This window comes from Spermophilus citellus (genome assembly GCF_964194105.1).
Source record: "Spermophilus citellus genome assembly, chromosome: 7".
Classification (NCBI taxonomy): domain Eukaryota; kingdom Metazoa; phylum Chordata; class Mammalia; order Rodentia; family Sciuridae; genus Spermophilus; species Spermophilus citellus.
In genome coordinates this window covers 156136227-156158580 of record NC_138188.1, presented here as the reverse complement: position 1 = coordinate 156158580, position 22354 = coordinate 156136227, and the positions used below count along the sequence as shown (strand labels likewise).

General features: G+C 45.5%; 1 protein-coding gene across 1 annotated transcript; it reads left to right on the top strand.

Annotated features, from left to right (window-relative positions):
* Positions 1–18975: 18975 nt before the first annotated feature.
* On the top strand, positions 18976–21686 carry SMIM34 (small integral membrane protein 34; the record flags this gene model as incomplete). Its single annotated transcript, XM_081301989.1, has 1 exon — positions 18976–21686. The coding sequence occupies exon 1, from the start codon at positions 21153–21155 to the stop codon at positions 21684–21686; it is 534 nt and encodes a 177-aa protein (XP_081158115.1). The 5' UTR covers positions 18976–21152.
* Between the last annotated feature and the right edge of the window lie 668 nt (positions 21687–22354).

Below are 22354 nucleotides of genomic sequence, written 5' to 3'. Positions count from 1 at the left end.
ATGAATTAGGTTTCTGGCCTTCCCGTGGGAGCCAGGACTGCCATGGATTGGCATGAACTAGCCATCAAGAAGAACACCCCGCCCCCCTCTGCTGGGGCACCTTGGCCTGATTGCAGGAACGGCTTTAAACTTCTCTAGAATAGATATGTGGCCTGCAATTCCCTGGAGAGCTGGCTTTGAAGAGCTCTGTGAAGGTTAGCCAAACACTGGTGGGGAAAACAGATGCTGGACAAGGTTCAAGGACACACCCAAGGTCACTGGTTGCTTTAAGCAGAAAGCTGGCTTACTCTCTGCTTCCTTAATTCCAGCCCTCACCCTCCTCCACGTGCCTCATCAGCCAAGGACTCCTAGGTGCAGAAAGGACCGGCAGGACAGTGCGTGGAGAGCTAATCGCTCTTGGCCACAAGAGCAAAGACTTGTGAACGTTACGGGGGAAAAAGACTCGAGTTTGTTGACTTTATTCAAGCCAATAAATTTTAAATGAGATATCAGGCAGTTTATTCTCAAAAATGATCCTAAAATCATCTATGCTGCACATCCAGGTGTCTGTTTAGAGACAGAGTAATCCAGCATGTGAACCAAGTCACTCAAAAACAAGAGGAGCAGATGGAGCCACAAAGAAGCAGTTACAAGTGGAAAGAATGTGACTTGAAATGCTGCCTCTGGCCTTACCTTTGGGCTTAGGTCCCCTCAGAACACCCACAATTCGATATGAACCACTATAAGAGTTAGAGATCAGCTGGCCAAGAGGAATGTTACGGATTCCATAATCTTTGAATCACTAGGCAAAGCCATGTGAGTGCTATCTTAAACCCACATCAGCGGGTGGCTTCTCTTCGGGCACACATAAGGCATAAATCGTAAATCAGGCTGAGGGAGATAAGCAAAATCTAAGAGGGCTTGAGAACCAAGGAAAGTACACTGGCCAAATAGATTGGAAAGGACTGGTAAATTCTTTAAGTATGCAGTCATTGGATATATAAAGCAAATCTAAATATGAGAAATATTTAGAGCAATTGGGCCCTCAATGCATTGGTCAGTGTGTAGATCTGATGTCAGTAAAGCAGTAGCCAAATATATCAGAGTATTTCCAAAAATGCTGGATTTTGTATATCCCTGTACCTGTATATAGGAGGACTTCTGGGTGTGGCTGCCCCCTGGTGGCCACATTGAGGATATTTTTCAACGCACGGTGAACTCTGAGCAGGTGGTAATCAGGCAGGTGCAAGCCAGGGGCTGGACCAAGAGCTGAGTGGCTTGGAGGCTGAACTTCTGTTCATCCATGAAGTTCAAGGAGACATGCAACCTTTCACACTACTATGAAAGGGGAGGATGGAGACCCAGAGAGAAGAACTCTTCTCCAAGATCAGCAGGAGCACCACCTCTGAGCAGGGGCCCTGGAGTCACAATGCAGATTTTTGGGAAGGTTTCTGAGACCCCTTCTCCCTCTTTCTGTGTTAGAACCTGCTCAGACTCCTCCCCTTTCCAGGAATGACTTCACCATCCTTCCCAGCCCCTGGAAAATAGTATTCCACCCAGACCTAAATCCCCTGCACTTCCAGGCCTGTGACACTCATGCTGTGAGTGGGGACTGAATTCCACATTCCTCCAATAACTGCAGGACAGGGGAGTTTTCTTTTCACCTCCTATTCACGCCATTAGCAAGGGAGCAATTCCTTGCCTAGGATTCTGGGACTGGCCAAGTGTATAAGACACCCGACACTGGACAGAGGAGACCCACGGTGATAAGTCACAGACACTCACAGCCCAGGAGGAGCATATGGCATGCTGTGGCCAACTGGAGAACCCTCCTCCCTCCCTTGTAAAGAGAAGATGCAAAAAAACACAGATTTAGAGCAATTGGTCCTCAGTTCACTGGGTATGTTCACCTGCGGTCAGTAAAGCAGTGGTAAAGTATATCAGATATTTCCAAAAATACCTGGGAGCAGAGTGAGTGGCAGGGTGGTGGGAGGCAGGCCTCATGATGACAGGAGGATCCTTGGCCCCCACAGTAGGGTACTGGAATAATTCCACTGATTGGCAAGGGACTGAAGCCCACCACTCAAGGACAGGCAAGAGCTGTGCCTGGTCCCATGGTAAGAAAGGCTTAGATGACCATGTACAGAGGACTTGGAGAGCTCTTCCACCTACCCCGACTCCTATTCCTCTTTCTTCACACAGCCACCTGGGTGTGGGCCGTGCTCAGCAACCCAATCACAATGGGACTGTCCAGCAAGCACAGTGGCCTCAGGGCCTCCCCAGGAGTTGGGAGAACAGGGCAGAGTGTGAGCAGCAGGGGCTATGTCTCCTGGGGCTCCCTTCAGGGGCTTGGCAAGTGCAGTGCTTATTATCCAAAACTCACGAGGAGACTTCATCCTCAGAGTTATGTGTTGATGCATTTGAAACACAGAGCACAAGGGAGGTGAGGGCAGGCAAGCAAACTGGGGCCCGGTTCCATGCCCCATGGGTCGGGCAGCTCCCCAGGACCAGGGAAGGGGACTGAGGTCACTTGAAAATGGACGGCTTCAGGCAGCATGAAGCCCAGGGCCAGTGCACACAACGTGAGGGACACTTGGAAGACCCAGAGAGAAGAACCCAGGCTTCCAAACTCCTCTTTAAACACAGATTTTTCTACAAGAATTAAATGATACCCATTTCCTAAGGCTGCCATAATGAATTACCACAAAATCCATGACTTGAAACGACAAAAATTTATTTTCTCCCAGTTCTGGAGGCCAGAAATTAAAAAATCAAGTTGTCGACAGGCCAGGCCACGCTGCCTCCGGTGACTCCGAAGGAGTCTTGCTCAGTGGCCCAGGATGGCCTTGAACTTGCTATCCTCCTGCCTGAGCCTTCCAAGTAGCTGGGATCACAGGTGAGGGCCACCATGCTTAGCTTCTGGGTGATTTTCTATCTCTTATAATACTTGTCATTGAGTTTAGGTCCAATAATGCAGGGCCATCTCATCTTGATCCTTACCCATATTCAATCTGAAATGAACTTATTTCCAAATGAGGCCACGTCCTGAGGGTCTGGATGAGATGAATTAGAGGTAAGGGTGACATTATTTCCCTGCTATTACTTCAGTGATTACAGGCCAAGGGATCAGGACAGTGTTTGGCACAAAATAATCACTTAATAAGTGTTGAGACGAGCTGTTTTCACCCAGTGAAAGTTGCTACTATGAACCCAACTGTAGCTTTTCTCAAGTGAGGTTGCCAACGTGTATTCTCACCCCTGCCACACACCTGCCATGTCACTTGGTTGTGAATGTCTGGGTGGAATCAGGAAAACAGAAGCTCTTCTCTTTCTCTCAATTTTTTTTTTTTTTTTAGTTGTAGTTGCACATTTATTTATTTATTTTTATGTGGTCTGAGGATGGAACCCAGTGCCTTGCTCTTGCTGGACAAAGTGTTCTACGGCTGAGCCACAACCCCGGCCCCAGAAGCTCCACTCTTTATTGTAAGAGAAAAGTGAGTGGGGAAGAACTAGCTAAGCAGGTGTGTTGAAGAACCTCCAAGAAGAGCTGCTGACCACAGAGAATTCAGCTAACAGAACCGAGGGGGGAAAGTGGGGTCTTGTCACCGGCTGCCCCAGAAATCTTTAAGCGGACTGCCTGCAGCAGGGCGGGCACCTGAGCGGCGAATGTGGGCCTGGACTCTGGAGCCAACCCTGGGGGTTTCTCTGCAGGCCAGAGGCTGACCACTGAGCACATTCTAGACCAAAGCTTTCTGTCTGTCTTACCTTAAAAGATGGCCTTTCTGATATCTGGGGGATGGCGGTTGGGGAGGTGAAGATAAAGAAAAAAAATCTCAGATGTTTTTGCTGTTAAGCAGGTCCCCAGAGCTGGCGAAACTGAACCCCTCCCAGGCAGGAGAGTGGGGATGGGTGCAGGAGCTGAGGCCAGGCTCCATCTGACCCTGCATGAAAACACAGTCGGGGAGGGGGGAAGAAGGCTGCCTCTCCACTTGTTCTGCTGTCACAGCCCACGTGTGTTTCTCAGAGCTGTGGGAGCTGGAGGCCCAGGGTCAATGCCCTAGCAGGCTTTGCCCCAGTGGGATGGAGAGGCTGCTCCCTGGTCACGTCATTTCATGTCCTCCCCAGGTGGAAGTCCTCTCTCTGGCACTGATGCCCATCAGGAGCCTCCGCCTTGATGACCTCATCACCTGCTCACGCTGCCTCCTGGGGAGGGGGCTTCAGGGCAGGAATCTGCAGAGACTTTCAACCAGCAGCAAGGGCATCACCACAGAGACCAGTCAAAGGGAAGGAGGGGGGTCCCCACAGAGCCACCGAGGAAACCAGGCGGGGGATGTTTTCTCTGTGTGCCTTCAAGGGATCTTTGGGAGAAAGAAGTGAGGTCCTTTTGTCTATGTTACGTTTTTGGTTTTTAGACATTCATCACCAGCATCTCATGTGATTCTTAGGTATCATGTACCTCACGTACGTGCACTGAAATATCACATTCTAGTAAGTACGTAGCGGGCAACATGTTTCAATGCGGCTGGAGGAAGATGGGATTATTTGATGACAACTTTCTGAGCAGATACCTTGGGTCAAGGCTTTGGGGCCTTATGCTGGTCATGCACATGTACACACACACACACACACACACACACACACACACACACACTCCTGGAGGTTACACATGTGCTGATGTCACAAGGTATCTGGACACGGACTGAGCAAACAGCAACTTGGACTCTGTGCACGTCCCATGGATGAACTGCCCTCAGCTTCAGGGACAGAAGCTGCAAACGTGACACTGCCAACAATCACCCTCTCACTGAATAGAGGAGGCAGGATGCACATTCCTGACCAGAGCCGGACAGACTCCAGCAGCACATCAAATCTGGCTCACAAACTGGTTTTGTTTTTCTTCTTGTCTTTTAAAATACTTTTTAAAAAGCTGTTTTAGGCTCACAGTGAAATTTAAAGGAAGGCACAGAGATTCCCCATAGGCCCATCCCACCACAGACATCACTTCTGCCCTTATCAGCATCTGCCACCAGAGTGGACCTTTGTGACCTCTGATAAGCTAAGCTGACATCATGATCACCAACGTGCATAGTTTACATTGGGGCTCACTCTTGGTGTTGGACATTGTATGGGTTTAGACAAATGCACAATATGTGTTTCCACCTTTACAATATCATACGGAGTAGTTTCTCTGCCCTAAAAATACCATGTGCTCCACCCATCCATCCCTCCAAACTGCCCCTGACCTTTTCAACCGCAGATCTCTACTATCTCAAAAGTTTCCCCCTTTCCAGAATGTCATGTGGCCAGAACCACACAGAATGCAGTTTTATGGATTGGCTTATTTCTCTGAGTGATGTGCATTTAGATTTCCTCCATATCCCATCATTCTTGAAAGCTCTTTTCTTTTTTTAAAGCTGAATAATATTCCATCAGTTGAATGTGCCACCCTTTATTTATCCGTTCACCTACTTGGAAGGATATTTTGGTTGCTTCTAAGTTGCCACAATTGTGAACAAAGTTGTATAAACATCATATATAGGTTTTCATATGAATCCTGTTTTTAACTCCTTTAGGTAAATACCAAATGCTGGATCATATGGAAAGAAGATCTTTAAATTTGTAAGAACCCGCCACACTGTCTTCCTACAAGGCTATACCCTTTTGTGTTCCCACCAGCAATGAATAGGAGTTCCTGTGGCTCCACAGCTTTGCCAGTATTTAGTGTTGTCAGCATTCTGGATTTTGATTAATCAGATAGATATGTAGCCTGCCCCATTTTTTTGTTTTGTTTTGGTTTTAGTTGTAGATGGGCACAGTACATTTATTTTATTTATTTATTTTTATGTGGCGCTGAGGATCAAATTCAGTGCCTCACACGCACCAGTTGAGCTCTCTACCACTGATCCACAAACCCTAGTCCTGCCCCATATTTTTGTAAATAAGATTTTATTGGGACACAGACTCACCTAATCTTTTACATAGAGTCTAAGGCTGCATTCATACTACAAAGGCAGATTTGAGTCCTTCAAACAAAAATCATATCAACTAAAAATTGTAAAAATATTTCCTATTTGGCCCCTTTTAGACAATAAGTATAGTAACCCCTGTTCAGGAGCCTCCCTGGATTTTTGGACTACCTAACCAAACTTGGGACTTTTGAACCCATAGTGGCCTTGTGCAATCTTGGGAGCCACGAATGATTAGCAAGGTGGAAATTCATTTGTTCACAGACACAGGCTCTGGCTGACACCTCACCATTGTTTGAAGGAATTTTCCAGAATTTGGGATTTTTCTTTTTTAAGGTAACCAATAACTATCATTAGCCCAGAATTATGCATCTCAATTTTTGTACTGCTTTTATGTAATTGCTTTTGTATGTACATGTGTAAAATCCACATTAACCATTCTTTTTTTGGACACAGTACCTTTATTTTATTTATTTATATGTGGTGCTGAAGATCCAACCCAGGGCCTCACACATGCTAGGAGAGCGCTTTTGCTGCTGAGCCACAATCCCAGCACCCACCCCCCCTTCCACATTGACCATTCTTATGCTGAAACACCTACAGCAGCGCCCTCTATAAAAAAAAATCCCTGGGCCTGACTCCCAGGGAATTCCTTGCGTCAACTCAGTGGCCGTGTCCTGGTTGTTATAACAGCCTCTCGCCACATGGGGGCAGAGCTTCCATGGGTACTATATACCCTTATGGTGCAAGAAACTCCCTGATCCCAATCTTTGACTTGAGGAGCCCCACAAAGAGTGTTTCCAGAGATAGTGTCACTGATGGTGTGGGAGATTAGAATCAGAAGGAAACTGAATTACTGCATTTCAAAAGGTCTTTTTTTAATCCAATACTGTTTACTTAGTTGTCTCTTGATTCTCCACAGGTTCCTTCAAACATCCAAAGCAGAATGTTGTTGGACACATTGTCACAACTCCTAGGAGTCAGTTACTATTCTTATCATTATCAAGGATAATTAGCATTATTAAAATCGGTAGCACACAGACCTTCTAAATGGCTAGTCTATTTCTTAATTTTAAGAGCCTTTTGAATATTAACACATTTGAGATTGTTTATCACATGTTGTCAATGCTTTCCTTCAGTGTATCATTTCTTTCTTGACTCTTTTGATAGTATTTTGTTTTTTTCATAGAGACATTTTATGTTGGGTTTATCACTTTTTAAAAGATTTTTGATTTTTGTGTCGTGCTCTGGAAAATTACCATACTCCGGAACTATAAAAATAAATCTTTCATGTTTTAGTTCTTCCTTGGCTTTTGTTATGTATGCACTGTTGGATCTTCTGCATGTCTAGTGCCATCTGGAATTTATTTTAGTGTGAGTAGTGATCTACTTGCTTTCCCATGCACTTCTGAGATAACCCATCTTTTCTCTACTGATTTCAAACATTCCCTTTATTTTATATTATTTTCCTGGGTCTATCTTTGGACTTTATTCTGTTCCATTGATGTGTCTACCTATTTGCCAGAATCAATGACTCTTAATTTCTGTGGTTTTACAATATTGTTTTCATATTTCCTAGCAATGTTTTCTTTGGTTGCTGTTTTTCATGGAATTTTCTTTGCTATTCTCCTGTACTTGATTGTCCATATAAATTTTAGCATCAACTCGTCTTTGATAATTTGAATGAGGCAAGGTCCTCAAGTGCTTCATTTAAATAAGAAATCCAGGTTGTTTTTCACGATTCTTTGAGAAAAGAGGGAACCTACACAAAGTTACTAATGCTTATATTTGGAAAAAAACAGAGGAATCAATTTAAATATTTCTGCTGGGGCCGAGCAGTCTGGAGCTGGCCATGGGGGAAGTGAAGATTCCTTCTCCCAGGGCACAGCAGGCAACCTCTGGCATTCCCTGAGCTGCCCCTTTCTCTGTTAGGAGGACTACGGGGAGGAGTGTTCATGAGGCAGGATCCCCTGCAGCGGCAGGGGAAGAAGCCTCTCCTTTTGATTTTGTTGCAATATTGCTGTAATTTTTCAAGTTTATTTGCAGGGAAATGGATGGCATTAGAGCAGATTATGCTAAGTGAAGCTAGCCAATCCCTAAAAAACAAATGCCAAATGTCTTCTTTGATATAATGAGAGCAACTAAGAACAGAGCAGGGAGGAAGAGCAGGAGGAAAAGATTAACATTAAACAGAGACATGAGGTGGGAGGGAAAGGGAGAGAAAAGGGAAATTGCATGGAAATGGAAGGAGACCCTCATTGTTATACAAAATTACATATAAGAGGTTGTGAGGGGAATGGGAAAATAAACAAGGAGAGAAATGGATTACAGTAGATGGGGTAGAGAGAGAAGATGGGAGGGGAGGGGAGGAGGATAGTAGGGGATAGGAAAGGCAGCAGAATACAACAGTCACTAATATGGCATCATGTAAAAATGTGGATGTGTAACCAATGTGATTCTGCAATCTGTATTTGGGGTAAAAATGGGAGTTCATAACCCACTTGAATCTAATGTATGAAATATGATATGTCAAGAGTTTTGTAATGTTTTGAACAACCAAAAAAAAAAAAAGCTGGAATTCTGTTCATTGGCACTGGAGAAAGATGGACCTGAAAACATAAAATATATCATCGAAAAGCAAGGGGTGGGGGCCCTTCACAGGGGGCACATGGGCTCAGATGTATTTGACCTTCGGTTTAGTTCTGGGAACCAAAAACACACAACAAACAAATAAAGCCTCTCTTGACATTTTCATTGCGATTAGGCTAAATTTATAGGTTAATTTGGGGAGAACGGTCATCTTTATCTAAGTGAGTCTCTTTATCCAAAAATAGGAAATATTTGCCTTTAGCCCATATTCCCTCACATCCATGCTTTTCAGATTTTCTTTGTATGAATCTCATACATTTGTGCCTCCTGGGTGTTTTCTCTTTTTTCTTCTGTTGAATGGAATCTTCAATTATACTCGCAGTTATTGCTGTTAATATAGATTCTTGCACGTTAGTGTCTAAACATGTTTCTGTGCCTACTGAGTTTACTGAATTATCCTACCTTTGCTGGCAGTTTTGTAACTGATCTTCTTCATTTTTCCATGATAATTGTTGCCTCTTCCTTTCTAGTTTTTATACCTCTTCCCTCATTCTGGTCTATTTCTGTCAGATAATTCCTTAATGCAATTCTAGACGACAGTGGTAACAGTGGGTAATTGTGTATTATTCTGGATTCTACTGGGGTGTTTCCAATCTTTCCCCAGTAAACTTAAGTCTAAGCTGGGTTCTGTGGCACAAGCTTATAGTCCTAGCAACTTGGGAGGCAGAGGCAGGAGGATCACAAATTTGAGGCCAGCTTCAGCATCTTAGCATGACCCTGTCTCAAAATAAAATTATACAAAGGACTAGGGATATAGCTTAGTGGTAGAGGACTTTCCTAGTATGTGTGAGGCCCTGGGTTCAATCCCCAGTACTATGAAAAAGGGCAGGTGTGATTTCTGACTTGAGATATGTTTAAGTAAGCATATTGGGGAAGTATTCATCTTCCTATTTATCAAGATTTTAAAAACCAGGAGGAATTGTAATTTAACTAATAACTATATAGCATCTCCCAACATACTTTATGGAAAAGTCTTTCTGTGGTACATCACAATAATGGGTTTCTGAATGTCGACCAACTCTTCCCTAATTCTTTCCCTAATTCTACACTGTTTGATCAGTTGGCCGATACTGCATTTGGAATATTTACATCTAATCCATCAGTGAAGTTGGCCTGTGTTTTCTTGTAGTACGGTGACTATATCAGGTTGTCATTGGTAGGCCAGATTTCTCCCTTCTCCATGCTCTTTAGACCTCTAGACCTCTCCAACCAATAAGGTTCTGTAGGACTCACCATTGGAACCACAAGCTCTGGCTCTCTGGGAGAATAATTTTTTTGGGGGGGGGATAAAGTTTTTTTTTTTTTTAAATTTTCCATTTCACCAATATCTTCTGATTTTTAAAAAAATCTCTTGAGTTCATTTTTGATCATTTATATTTTCCTGGAAATGCACTCATTTGGTCTACTTTGAAATTTATTTAGAGAACTTAACAGAAGAATTGAAGAATCATTTATCTGGTTCCCTTCACATCTATGGCTACTCCATTTGCGATTGTCATTTTGTGTATTTGTTTTTCTCCTTCATTTCTTATTAGGGCAGCTAATTGTTTACCATTTTATTTCATTTTCCTGCCCCCAAGGAATCAGCTCTTAGATGTGTTATTTGTTCTACTGTTTTATTTTTGGCTTCTAAATCCTGCTCTATATCCTTTTTAATTATTTTTTGACCTGCTTTCTTTAGATTTATTTTGTTGTTTTCTCCTAAACATCTGGAATTAGTGCTTAATGGAAAATCTTAAATCACCTTTATTGAGACATAATACGTACCATAGAATCCACACATTTTAAGGATTCAGTGGATGATTTTTAGTAAATATATACAACTGTGCACCATCAGCACAATCCAGTTTTAGAATATTTCCAGCAACCCCAAAAGTTACCTCCTGCCTCTTCACATCAATCCCTGCTCCCACCTTAGCCCTTGCTCCCTACTTATCTGTTTTCTGCCTCCATGATTCTGCCTTTTCTAGAAATCTCATGTAAATTTCACCACGGGATGTATGGTCTTTGGGTCTGTTTTTTTTTTTTTTTTTTCCTCACTCCTTGCAATGCTTTGAAGGCTGATGCACGTTCGTTTCTGAAAAGTATTTCTTCCTAAGGATCCGCCACATTCTGGATTTCCATTTGCCAGTGGGTGGACGTCTGGATTCCTTCTGAGTTGGGGACATTATAAATAGTACTGATGTGAACATTATGTACAAGTGTGGACGTAGATGTACATTTTTCTTGGGTAGATGAACAGGAGTGGAATTGCTCAGTCATAAGGGATTTATTCAGCTCCTGAGAAACGGCCAAATTATTTTGCAGGGTAGCCATAGCATTTCACATTCCCACCAGCAAGAGGTGAGAGTTCCTGTTTTCCTACAGCCTGGCTGACTCTCTCCCTTGTCCATTGTTAGGATGATAAACACGTTAGTGGGAGTGGGGTGATGTGTCACTGTGGTTTGGATTGCGGTTCCCTGATGACTGTGAGGTTGAGGGTCCTTTCACGTGCTTCCTGGTGCATCTTCTTGGGTGGTATCATTTCAAATTTTTGCCCTACTTTTTATTGGGCTGTTTGTCTTCTTACTAAGTGAAGGTCACATTACATAAAATCTACCTTTTTAGGGTGTGTAATTTAGTGACACTTGGTACATTCACAAAGTTGGGCAACCATCACCTCTGTCTAGTTCCAAACGTTTTCATCATACCAAAAGGAAACTAAGCTCCCGCTATGGAGCAGCTACTCCCCCCCGTCCCCTTCCCCAGCCACTGGACTCTGCTTCCTGTCTCCGTGGATCTACCCGTTCTGGATGTTTCATGCAAATAGAGCCATTCCGTGTGGCCTTTTGCTTCTGGCTCCCTTCACCTGTGTGACTCCGTGATGGATGTGGCAGCCGGTCAGGGCTTCATTCCTTCTTATGGCTGGACAGCCATCCACTGTGCGCAGGCCCCACGTTCTCTTCACATCTGTCCCTTTACCCAAACGCAGGTGTTATTCCCACCTCTTGGCTGTTGTGAATGATGCTTCTGTGAAGAGAATTCGTGTGCAAGTACTTGTTTGAATGGCTGTTTCAAATTCTCTCGGGTAGATTCCAAGAAGTGGTATCTGGAGAGCGTTTGCAGAACCACTCAGGGTTTCTAGGACTGACTTTCTGGGAAACCTCCGTATTCCTTACCAGAGCAGCTGCACCCTGTCCCAGGCCTCCCTGACACTTGCTGGTTTCCTCTTCTCCTTGAGTCCTCCCTGAGTGTGGTGCGATTTGTGTTTCCCTAACTAATAATGAAGCTGGTCACCTTCTCCTGGGGTTTTGTTGCAGTCGTTATTTTTAAATGTACCTTTTTGGGTGTAGTTAATTCTCTGTTTCTCAGGCCATACCTATTGGCTGTCTAATCTAAGAGAACATAAAATTAGAAAGCTACTAGCTTTCCTGCTTAGACTGACCAGGTTTTCTGATGATTCTTCCTAAAGAAAGATCTCCTCTTCCATCTCTTAATTCCCTACTTTAGCAGCTCATTTGTTTCCCTATGGTTTAAGTCCATTTTTTTATTACTTTTGTTTGTTTCCTTGCTTACTTACTTGGTTTTTTGTCTCTCTTTCCACTAGAGAGAAGCTCCCTGAAGGCAGGGAATCGACCTTGCTCTCCTCTGTATCCCCAGCACTTACCTATGTCTTATGGGCACATAATAGGTGCTTAGTAAATCATTTATAATGAATATTTGAATAAATGAACCAATACAAGTCTGATTTTATTCAGAATGACTCTCCTATATGATGGTGTATAGCTTACATTTAGATCCAAATGTATTAGTTCTTAAGAGCTGCTGTAATAAATTAGCACATGGTTGTTGGCTTAAACCTTCAGAAGCTTATTCTCCTGAAGTCCTGGGGTCCACTTACATGTGCCAGAATGCCTACACTTAATCTGGGGGAAACTTTCCTCTTGAAACTTCAGGTGATTTCAGGATTCCTTGGGTAGTGTCCCTATCACTCCAGTCTGCCTTTGTCTTGGCTGGGTTTCCTTTCCCATGTGTCCCCTCCTTTTCTGTCTCTGATAAGGATACTTGTCATTGGATTTAGGGTTCACCCTAATCCAGGATGGTCAGAATCCTTAACTTACTTATGCAAGAGCCCTTGTTCCAAATAAGGTCACATTCTCAGGTCCCAAGTGGACGTATCTCTTAGGGACTTGCCATTCAACCCACCACACCAACTAACCAAGCTCTGTACATTCTGTCTTCTAAAATCTCTTTGTCCATCGTCTCCTCTCCAGACTTCTCCCTCTACTGTCTTTCAGACGCCCTCAGCTCCTGCCTGGCTTATGCCCCCAATTTCTGTCCCTTTTCAATCCGTGCTCCATGGTGCAGCCAGTGGCTTAGGACAGGTTAGCTTTTGTCTTGAGCGTGGGCTTCAGAGAGGCTCGATCTCTGACCAGCATCCCAGTTCTATAGTGGTCATCGCAGCGGTCTCCTGACTCAGGCCTGTGAGAGCCACACCCTGGAATTTCCCTGGCTGGACAAACAACAAAGTGCCCTCCCTGCTGGTGGTGGAACTGTTGAGGGTGAGTCTGGGCACCTGCAGCAGGAGGCCATCAGGGCAGAGATGGAGAAGGAGAGCCCGGGTGCTCCTGGATCTGCCCCTCAGGTCGGCTCTGCCCTTCCTGCTTCTTGCTCATGGGAACCAATAGACACTTTCTTTTGACTCACTCTTGAAAAGGCGCTCAGCATCCCAGGGCGTCTCCGGGGTGACCACATCCTTACAGACAAGACCCGTGGGTTTGATAACAACACAGCTTTATCTTTGCTCTCACGGCTCCTTACACCTGTTCTGTGGGCCCTTCACACTGAGCGGTGTCATCTCTCCCTGCCCCTACCATCTTAGGCTGGGAACAGTCTTAATGTGCCATCTTGTGTCACAACCAAAAGTCTGGACTGGATTTTGGTTGAGGTTCTGCTCTGTGGCAGCTGCAGTGGTGGAGGGAGCTGGGAAGTGGGGTGGCCTGGTGGCCCTTCCTTCCCCAGGGCTGTTCTCCTTTCTTTCCCCAGGGCCGAGTGGGGGAGGAGCAGAGGCGTCCTGTTCTGCTGTGTGCTTGCTGCAGCCAGTACCCCCGAGCCAGAATGTCCCTGGGGGACACCACTGAAGTCTGGAGACCTGTTCAGCATCTGGGCCAACTACACGAGGCCAGTGTTCAGCAGAGGCCCCCGGTGAGCAGTTGGAAGCCACAGCAGCAGAGGGTTACTCCACTTGGCTTGGCTGGGCAGCCAGACTAGCCACCCTGCTCACCCTGCACGAAGCCTGGGAGGCCTGGTCAGCCAGAAGGCCCTAAGAGGGAGGGAAGCACAGGAGGTTCTGCCACCGGGCAGGGGGCAATGCAAGTAATTAACTAGGAGAAGAAGCGAGGTGTGATGGCGTTTGCCCCGTTGACTCTGTGGAATCATTCATGTCACAACTTGTCACCTTTTTATACAGCTGAAGTGACTTGACCAGAGTCCCACAGAATCAGTGGAAAGCCAGCCTGCCAGTGGGTCTTCCAGTACTGAAGACCCTGGGCCTTCCTGTGCCCTTGCCAGCGGTGAACAGTGACACTCAGTGTCCCTAAAGGCTGGAGAAGAGAAGGGTGGCGTTGGAAGGACAGGCAAAAGCCACATATCAACTAAAGATCTTAGGAATCTGCAAATCATGTCCTAAAACGTCTTCTGGAAGGTTCTACCCTCACCCCAGGCAGAAACATCTGGAACCTTCAGGAGTCCTTTTTCTGGAGGAGGAGGGTAGGGAAGCATCTTGGTTGCAATCCATAGGGCTCCTCCACTGTCTTTTTCAAACGTCCTTTTGCACTGGGGGACACTGGGCCTGGCTGGTGGGTTCTGCCTCCCATGACATTCTCCTGAGAAAGCGCAGGGTACATATGAGGATCTACTGGTTGACTTTAAAAAAAAAATTCAGTTCCAACACCCCAAAATGCAAAAGCACTTGTTTCTTTTCTTTTTAAAAATTTTTGGAGAGTCAAATCCACATCACTGCCACCTTCACTCCCAATTTAAGCATTTTGTAAGGGGGCTGGATCTTCAGCAGACAGGGGAAGGGAAAAAACCCCAGGCCCTGTGGGAGAATTTGGTCTCTGATGTCAAAAGTACAAGGGACACTGGAATTCTCTCTCCCAGAACAGCAATCAGACAAGTATTTCCTGGTGAGTGTCTCTGCTTAATTATGTTTAGCTCACTTTTTGCCTCAGTGTGTTGAGCCAGAGGCCTAGGGAGGCCTACACAGGTCAGAAGAAAATTCTTGGCCCTCCTGGGGGTACAGGTGGCTCCACTCACTGTTATGTAAGCATTGGTGAAGGACAAGGAGTTGGGGTCACCCGTGCTGCCTGAGAAGCAGGTGGCTGCCCAGCCCCTGCGCTGACCATGATTTGGAATCTTCACCCCCACCCAGACCCGGACACTCTTCATCAGACGGTACCATGTGGCCCTGTCCAGATGGAAGGTCCCAGTTGAAAATACATTTGCATTTTCCTTATGGACCTTAAGCTTATGGACCGACAATCAGGGCTTTCCAGACAGCGGGAAGAGGTTCACACTGAAGCGTAAATGGGTACAGGAAAGTGCTCACGGCACAGACAGTAGCTCTGAGGTTTGATCCTGTGCAGAACTTAACCAGGGCTGAGTCCCCCGTACCGTCACCCTCACCTGAAGGCTGTCCGTTGTCCGTACTTTTAACCTCATAGGTGAGTTTTGGCTGACAGGGAGAGATCTAAGGTCCTGCGTATTGTAAGGGAACAAATAGAAGATGGTGGGTTCACGAGGCTAGGAGGATTAAATGAGCCCACTGTACCGACTCCCCACACGCTTTCTTTGCCCAAAAGCCATCTGCCTGCAGCCCATCTGGGCTGAGGGATCAGGAAATGCCACATTCCTCAACAAACTGAGGCAGGGGCGGAAGGCCTGGCAGTGCATGTAGCTAATGAATGTGGGGGTTGAGAGGATGAGGACCTGGGTTGCTAACAGCTGACCTCCTGGGATCGGGGACAGCATTTCCCAACACAGCCATGCCTTCTTGCCCTTGGGCGCACACACAGAGAAGAAAGAGGAAGTGGTGAGATTCTGGGGGTCTACAAAAGAGCAAGACATGCCCATTCCCATGGGCATCCAGCTCGGGGGCCCCACTTTCTCTGGAGAAGTGTGTTTCTGTCCGTTTCTTAAATAAAACTTTCTTTCTACACTTGATGCAATGTTTCGCAGTGTTTATTCTTCAACACGGGGCGCCGGGAGGAGGACCGATTCTGGTCTCCAAGACCAGTATCAGCATGACCCCCAGAGACAGTCCACAGTTCATCCTGCAGGGCCACAACGCGAAGCTCTGGGTCTGTCTGGAAGGTGACATTCAGGAGGTGGAAGGAGGACTTTGGTGTCAGGAAACCCGCCTCTGGCATCTATAAGGTATGTGACACTAGGCCAGTCACCTCCCTGAGCCTGCGGGTCCCCTCTTTAAGCAGAGATAATACCCCTGCTTCACAGGATTCTGACACGGGACATTCCTTAACGTTGGTGGTCCCCGCAGTGTGGGCTGGGAGGACTCGCAGCCCAGCGGTTGCTTCACAAAGGCCGCTTTCCCAGTGGGTCCTCATTTTTCTGGAACTCCCCACTCCCCAATCCCCACAAAAACCTTGTCCTGAGCTGAAAGCCAAGACTCACCAATGACATTCTCTCCACCTCCATCTCTTGCACACCAGGCTTGGATGCCCCCTCCTTACCCCACGCCACCTGTGGATTCAGACACCTACTCAAGGAGTGGCCTTTCCACAAGACAGCCCCAGGCCTTCCTCAGGAGGATGTGGGATCCTGCCGAGTCTCCACTCTATGAAGCTGTGGCTTACAGAGGTGGGGACTTGCCCAGCGTCACACAGCAAGGGCACAGCCAGGGTGAGACCCCTGACCCCCCCAGCCCTGGTCACTGCCATCTTCCCCTTATTATCCGGGGCCACGGGGCTCTAAACCTTCCACCTCACATTGGCAGTGTCAGAAGTCCATCCAGAACAAGAGACAGCAGGAGGCGAAAGAAAAGTTTACATCTGGTTAATGGGTGTATTTGCTATTGAATAGGACACACACACACACACACACACACACACACACACACGAGCTTGCATGCACAAGCACATTTAAAATTCTTTGAAGCATAAAGAATATACAGTGAGAACTGTCTCCCACCCCTGCTGTCTGTCCACTGTTCTCTCCTCCCCCAGGTAACTCTGAACTTCATTTCTTAGGCTTTCTCTCCATGGTTTTTCAATGCCCACACAAGCAAAATTAGATATATGTGCTTTTCTCTCCATGTGTTGAACATACGGGGCAACATCCCTCTCTGCTCTTATTCTTTTAACCATCTACCCTGGAGGTCTTTACTCATCAGTGCACAAACAGCGTCCCACTCTTTTCCACAATTGCATAGTATTCTACTGTATAACTATATGATAACTTTTAACAGTTTTATTGAGATACAATTCACATACTGTAATATTCACACATTTAAAATAAAGATTGAAAAGTGTTTAGTATAATGAAAATTGTGCAACTAGTATCACAATTTTAGAAGTTTCATAGCTCTCAAAAGAAATCCTGTCCCCCGTTGTTATTACTCCCTAAACCCTATACCCCAGGCAGCCATGGATGTGTTTTCTGCTGCGTAGATTTGACAATTCTGGACATTTCATATATAAATGGTATCACATAACATGTGGTCCTTCCTGATGAGCTTCTTTCCCCATGTGGCCAAGGTATGTTCACTTTGTAGTGTGCGTTAGTACCTGCCCCTTTTTAATTGCTGAATAATAGCGTTGGAAATGCCACATTTTATTTATCTGTTTATAGTTGATAGACATTTGGATTACCTTTAAGATGATTAAATTTTCATTTAATCAAATAACATCTTAGAAAATCAACAATCTCACAGCTATGACAGGGCACGGTCCTCAAGTGAGGATTCGGGGACAGGGGGCTGACACCATGGCTGCATTGCAACTGTGCCTTCTGAGGTCACCTCCCCCTTTCCTGGGAACTTCCGCCCTGGACTCCTGTTCTAGCACTTTCCAGTCAAGTCTACCCCAAATCCAACATGGCCTGAGACTATGGGGTCTAGGAAGAGGACAGCGAGCCTCTCAGTCTGGCCCATGAACCCACTGCCCTCTGTCCCCTCAGCGTGTCCCCTGGGCCTGCTTCCTCCCACTGGGTGACTGTCCAAGAGAAAGCTGGTGACTGGGCCCTGGAGTTTCCTGCCTGTGATGAGGCCATAGGCCACACCTACAGCCAGTGCAGACGGGGAGGTTCAGGGGACACCCTGGCTCTGAGCGGCAAGCCAGTCTCAAGGACAGCTCCCTGTCACCGCAGGCCTCCACGGGCCCTGGAAGTGCCGGGGACTACCTAGGACCTCTGTGGTAGTTTTTGAAAATTATCCTGACTTAGACCTCTTTGATGAGTCAAAGCCAGGAAGAGCTTTTCCTTCTGGGCCAACAGAAGACAGACGGACAGGAACCTCGGTTAATTGAAAAGAGAGAAAATCTACGCCCTTGCTCATTTCCTGCAGTACTGCCCTGCCTCCTGGGTCCCCATGCTACTCCCTGCCCAGGAACCCGTGCTGCCCACCCGGGGGACTGTGATGGTTAGCAGGGAGGACTGCCTTTCTTCTGGCTTCCCACGGTGGCCATTTGAACTCACCTCCGGGAGAGTCAAGGGCAGGACTGTGTGAGAAGGTGAGTGTCCCGTTACAATGCAAGGCTGGCAGCTCCAGAACTGCTTCCTAATTCCTTAAATTACAAATGCAAAATAATACAGCTCTTCTACAGGATGTGTTCATCCCCTGAGATGCCTCCTGGCTTTTAACAAGAAAAAGGTCACGTTCATTATATTGCAATCATTAATATAATGAGTTTCTTTTGTGTAGAAAATGGACACATGCCAACAACTAGCTATACATAAAAATACTGATATCTCTGAGTCTTGCGTTAGAAAAATGAATGAGCAACAGATACCAATTAGGAGGCACTTATGGAGCACCTTTGGTCTCCCAAGAGGTCGAGATTTAGCCTACGACATTTCTGAATATGTCTGTGTTCGTGGAGGGCAAGAATTGGGGTCTGAGCCAGGGAGCCAAGGATCATGTGTGATTTTTTCTGTGGTTCTCATTGTTCTCTTTTGTTTACTGGCTCCCCAAGTAGAGAACACAGTTTTGAATTAAACAGCAATTGAGATCTTAATCTTCCCATCTGACAAGGGCACATGATGTCTTTACCCAGGGGCACTTTACCAAGGAGACCAGAAAAGCACCCACTTGTACTTTCTCGTTTTTAGATTTATTTATTTTTTTTAAATAAATGGACATGGTACAAACTGTACAGAAGAGCAGACAGTGAAAAGTACATCTTCTTCCTCCAGTTAGTTCTCTTCCCCGGAGGCAACCACAGGTACAGGCTTCTTGAGTTTTCTCCATGAGATACTCTGTACTGCTGTGGTTTAGGTAAGGGACCCCCAGAGTCTTGGTCGCCAGCCTGTGGTATTATTGGGGAGTGTGGAATATTTAGGAAGTGCAGGCTTGCAGAAGGACTTTGGGTCATTGGAAGTGAGCCCTAAAGGAGATTTTGGGGTCCCGCCTTTCCTGTCTTTCTTTGCTGTGAGCAGCCTCCTCTTCCACACGTCCCCATCATGACGTGGTGGCTTGCCACAGGCCCCAAACAGTGGGGCCAAGAGACCATGGACTGGAAACCTCTGAAGCTGTGAGCTAAAACTAATCTTTCTCCTTCATCGACTTTGCTTCTTTATAAGTTTACTTATCTCAGGTATCTGTTACAGCAACAGAAAGCAAACACACAGCACATAAACCGCGGGCAAATAAAAATAAGCATCCCCTCCCCCTCTCGATTGCTTACTATATGGGCTTTAGCTTATTTTTTTTACTTATCAATAGTTAATACCTAAAATCTTCCTTTTTATGAATGTATTGGGTTCCATTGCATGGAGTTTCCAAAATGCATTTAACCATTTCTCAGTTGATACTAATCTGGCTGTTCCCAATCATTCATTAGTCATCACAAACCAGGCTGCAGTGATTTATGTTAAGCATCTAGTCATTGCTCTCTCTCCATGGGGGAATTTTCCAGAGCCCCAACAGACACCAAAATCTGCATATGCTCAAATCCTTTAACGGCATAATATTTGAGTATAATTTAAGTCCTCTCTAAATTAATTATAATACCTAATACAGTGTGAATGCTATATAAATCATTGTCATATTGTATTGTTTAGAGAATTTTTTTTAACGTCCATACATGCTCAGTACTGGTGCAGTTTTTTCTTTCTGAATATTTTTGATCTGTGACCCTCTGAATCCCCGGATGCAGAACCCCTGGGTACAGTGGGCTGCCTCCTCTGCTCTATCAGCCATGTTCCAGAGCACCTTTAGGATTAATTGCTAGAGGTGGAATTGCTGGGTCAAAGGTAAATGCATTTGAATATCAGTAGACCTTGGTGGGCCTTGCATACTCCATGATTTTATGCTGAGACCAGCGGTTACACAGGGGCCTCATTGTCCCACAATGTATCCATCCACACGGTGGATTTTGAAATATCACTAGTTACAAACCTGACCGCTAACAAAATAACTTGTAGTTTTAGTAGATGAATGATATCGAGCTTTTCATTGTGTTGAAGGTTCCTTTTCCCCTAGGATCTCCTTGTCCGCTCTTTTGCACATTTTTCTAGAGGGTTGCAGACTTTTCCTTACAAACCGAGAACCATTAAGAAAATTAGTGCTATGAATTCCATCGTTCCTCTGGTTTGTCATTTGTCTTTTAGTTTATGTTATGCAATAATTTTAAAAAATTTAAATGTAGTTGAATTTAACTTTTTCTTTCTCTCTTCTGCATTTTCCGGTTATACTTAGATAGGATATCCCAGTCTGAGATGATAAGGAGAAAAAAAATCTGTTGTGTTTTTTTTTTTCCTAAGACTTTACATTGTTTCATTTTTTATGTGAAATTCTTTGATTTATCTGGACTTTCCTGGTACCCATGATGAGAGATGTGGGTCCAAAGTTTATTGCACCAATGCTACTTATTGAAGAGCCCATTTTCCCCCTCCTGATCAGAAACTCTCCTTGATTATCTACCTCAGCCCAGTTCCTCGCCTGTGGGGGGTGCCTTCACTCTGCTCCATTGGTCTTTTGCTTATGTATCAACAACACCTTGTTTTAGCTATGGTAGTCTCACTGGGAGATTTTGCAGGGAGAATTGGATCCCTCCGCTTTGCACCGTGCAAAGCGCAGCTGGGCCATGATCTTATACACATACATTATACTTTCTGGCTGGCTGGTTTTAAGTTTCTGGTTAGGTTAACTCACTCATCACTTTTTTCTCCCAGATTTTTCCTAGTTAGTTTTGACAATTACTTTTTCCATACAAATAGTTTACCTATTCACAAAGAAATCCTACTGATATTTTTACTGCACTTTTTTGGGGGACAGTAGAAATGATCTCATGTCTCCTTTCAAGATCTTGGTGTTGAGAACTCTTGATTTTTAAAACTTTATTGATGCACATGTTTCTGGGCTCCCGTCCATGTCGTAGAGAACACCCCTTTCAGCAGCTGCAGGGGACAATAGCACTCTCACTGGTGTGGCTCGGCCAGGTGGGCCTCAGCCCAGGATGCTGCATCTCATCTGGACCTCTTTGTTTCTCAGTGATCACGAGGACACCCCAGACCCAGGCCAGCTCTCTCCTGAGTGACCCCATGGAGGAGAGGAATGGCACCAACTCCACCAGGTTCCTGCGGCTGCCGGAGGGGACAAGTGCTGCCTGGTACATCCTCACCATCGTCGGCATCTATGGAGTGATCATCTTCTTCCGGTTAGCCAGCAACATCCTGAAGAAGAATGATAAGTCCTTTGAAGATATTTATTATTCAAATTTGACGTATGAGCTCAAAAAGAAAACATTCGAGAGCAAGGTGGCCAAATGTTCCTCGCTGACCCTTAGCAACACAGATGTCCTGCAGCCCGGCCAGGCCAGCCTAGGGTCAAAGTGTGCAAAGAGTGGACCTCAAATTGGAACCCAGGGAATCCACTGAGAGAGAAGGCAGAAGACTGAAGGCATCAGCTTTGGATTTACCTGGAACTTTAACAGAGAGGTCACACCCTTGTTCTTGGGACCAAGAAAGGCATCACTGAGCTGAGCCTGCTGGATGATGGCTCTGTGACTGGAAACCAGCAGCCTGTGTCCATCTCGGGCTTTCTGATGATTGGAGAACAGGCAGTGGCAGAAGAAGGTCATTTGCCCCTTTGCTAGCAAATTCTGTGCTCCAAGGAAGGGTGTGGGCTTCAGTGTTCCCAGAGAAATCCAGGAGACTCCAGGGCACATGCAAATCAATAGTTTCTTGTCACGAGAAAAAGACTGAATTTGGAACAAATGTGCAGGATTAACCTTCTGTGGAGTCACATAAACTTTGAGTGATTAGTTACACACCTGGAATATATGGGAGTTGAGATAGATGGTCCCAAAGGGTCAATTCATTTTAAATACACTGACTCCATTAAATTTAGGACCAAAGCTGTTCACATCAGAAGTTAGGAATTCTTCAGTCTCACGGAGAGTGCGTTACATTGAAGAAAGCATTAACTTTAGAATCAGACAGACCACTTTGGTGTCCAGGCACAAACCACTTCACCTCTCTGGAACTTAATTCACAGATAAATTGAGAATGAGGCCAGAGCTGCCAACCCAATCATGAGATCTAAT